At 28.5% G+C, this 2,693-nt stretch overlaps 1 protein-coding gene across 1 annotated transcript; it reads right to left on the bottom strand.

The window, feature by feature from the left end:
• Window positions 1–1,422: 1,422 nt before the first annotated feature.
• On the bottom strand, window positions 1,423–2,337 carry LOC131006650 (uncharacterized). The gene has a single exon (XM_057933818.1). The coding sequence runs from the start codon at window positions 2,197–2,199 to the stop codon at window positions 1,750–1,752; it is 450 nt and encodes a 149-aa protein (XP_057789801.1). The 5' UTR covers window positions 2,200–2,337; the 3' UTR covers window positions 1,423–1,749.
• Between the last annotated feature and the right edge of the window lie 356 nt (window positions 2,338–2,693).

Below are 2,693 nucleotides of genomic sequence, written 5' to 3'. Positions count from 1 at the left end.
AAATCTGCATTTATATATTTTATAATATTAATATAAACTAATATAGTTAAAATTCGATATCAAAATTATTTTTTGCTAAGTGATCTAATATTTTAATATAACCAATGTAATTATACAAAAATATAGCACATGCCTATATATATATATATATAGATCTTGTATAACTTATATAGGGAGTTTCTATAATTACAAAAATTAAACCAGATTTATCGCATAAAATAAGTAGTGTATGAATTTGTTATGTAACATTATGGATTTGGTGTGAAAATTGATGAATTAAAAAAATATCAACCTATAAAATTCAACTATGGACCAAAAATTCATTTAGAAACTAAAGCTATAATTTCACTAAAGTTTTAATCATAATTTAAGGGATGAAAGTGCTTGCTATTAAGCATATTGGTCATTGACAGATTATATTTCAACACATATTTTTGAGATATAAATAAACACGTAAAGATATCTGAACTTAATTTAAAACCTATCAAAGATAATTGTATGAATACAAAAAAAAAATACATACATTAATAAAAATAAAGAAGTTGTCATATTTAGAAAGCAACACTAATTTTGAACAAATTAATTAAAACATAAGATTTTCTTTATCTCTTATAACTTTTGATTCAATAAAATCTTGAATTTAATTTTCATTTATTTGATGATGAAATAAATATTGAAAATTAGAATAAAAATTAAGAAAATAATCTTTGAACATATTTTTAGAATTTTTTATGCAAGTAATTTACACATAATTTTAGACTCAAGTAATAAATACAACTATTTTATACTTATTGATTTAATTTGATAAAAAAAATTTATAATATATAATATTTTATCATTTTATGATAATTACATAATGTCATATTAATAATGTTTTTAATGAAATAAAAAATACATAATTTGACAAAAATTTAAAAGAATGATACAGTTTATAATTGCAATTAAAATCTCATTCCTTTTGAAGGAAATATCAATATTTTTAAATATAAACTATTTTATAATTTTATATTATCATAACTTGCTCATTTTAAATATTTTTTTATTATATATCAAATTAAAGTTCATTTCATAATCTTTTGTTCAAGATGCATATATTATATATTTGACATAATATTAAATTACTTAAAAGTGAAAACAATCGTGTTCTATCTATGAAATAAGGAAAAAAAATATTTATATAGTGCTTTGCTATTTTCTTGGTTAACTTGTAATGGCAGTTTTTTATTTTCGAAAATAAAGTGGGGTCAAACATATTAAATTTGACTTTTAGTTTTTTTTTCCGATTCCAAAATTACCCTTCAAATTAAATTTATTGATATTTACTTTGTTTTTTATATATATAAAGACTTTAAGATCTTTTATAGACATTAACAATTGAAGAGAATGTAAAACAATTAGTAGTATGTTAATATGACTCCAGAATACACAAAACATCTCGACTTTTTAATGAGAAAGAGGGAAAATATCATCCTTAAAAATTACATATACACCTCAACATTTTGTCGATTTATCACGAGTAAATTGGTTGAGGCAAAAATTAGGAAATAACCACCTTCCCAAAAAAGCAAATAAGAGAGAGTAAGAGTGGAAAAAAAAAAAAAAAAAAAAAACCCTCGAGGATCAAGAAGAAAAAGAGAGATCATCAACTATCCACATTTTATAAACCAAAAAAAGAAAAGAAAATATACCCCAAGATATATTAATGGGGTAAAAAAATGTGTTTCAAATATATATAAAAATTGTGACTAGTTAGTCCTCAGAAATGCTCTCAAGATAGGGCCTCCAAATTACTCCGGCATTGCTTCTGCTCCGGTGGTGCCGCCTCGAGGACTGCTTCTTCTCCGGCGCGACGATCTCCGGTGACTCGCCGACGAGAATCTCCGGCGACTTTTTCTTGGATGAGCTGAGTTTCTTGAGGATTTTTTTGCTTTTGTCAGCGGGCAGGGAAGAAGACGGTATGAGGAAATAAATGGAGCCCCGTTTGAGCTCCGAGTCGGGCGAGAGGATCAGGATCCGGCGGGCCATGCCTTGGGAGCATGGCTTTGTGAGCACGTGATTCGGGTTGTTCTTTAAGACCTCGCCGGCGGTGACCCGACCCGTTATCTCATCCACTGACCCGTTTAAGTGTACTATTCGGATCAAGTCTAGCGCCCCGCATGGAAGAACACATGCCAAACAACACCTTAGGCTGTTTCCCATTCTTTGATTTTGAAAAAAGTTGGATGAGATATTGATGCTTTAGTTAAATTCAACTAAATCAATCTCTCTCTCTAGACTTATTTGATTTGTAATTAGAGTTTGGATGTGATTGTGGGAAGGAGTTTATATAGGAGGTGAGCGCCCTGCAGCTCATAAGATTAAGTTATTAATTAATCATGTTTAGTCGCTGATTAGCTTATGAGTTTAACTAATGTTCATAAACTAAGTGCGTAATGTCGAAACGGCCCCCACGTTTATGTGTTAACTGTTAAGCATGTTTTCGGCGGTTTGTCGTCTTAGATCATGCTTTCAACTTGTTTTACTTGTTAATTAATGATGGCTTAATAATATATCCTTCTTTAATTATAAGATACGTAAACTATAACATGCACTCCATGTAAAATATGTAGCATTTGGATTTTGGATTATTACTAAGACAATGCTATACTGCTATTTGTACATACTGTGTATAGGGATGTTAATCGGGCCAATCC

Source organism: Salvia miltiorrhiza, chromosome 1 (assembly GCF_028751815.1).
Source record: "Salvia miltiorrhiza cultivar Shanhuang (shh) chromosome 1, IMPLAD_Smil_shh, whole genome shotgun sequence".
In the NCBI taxonomy this organism is placed as follows: domain Eukaryota; kingdom Viridiplantae; phylum Streptophyta; class Magnoliopsida; order Lamiales; family Lamiaceae; genus Salvia; species Salvia miltiorrhiza.
Note: the sequence above shows the minus strand (reverse complement) of the source record. Positions and strands in the feature narration are given on the sequence as shown.

What these genes read in the sequence shown, in the direction of transcription:
- LOC131006650 (XM_057933818.1), bottom strand. Translation starts at nt 2,199, where the DNA reads ATGGGAAACAGCCTAAGGTGTTGTTTGGCATGTGTTCTTCCATGCGGG.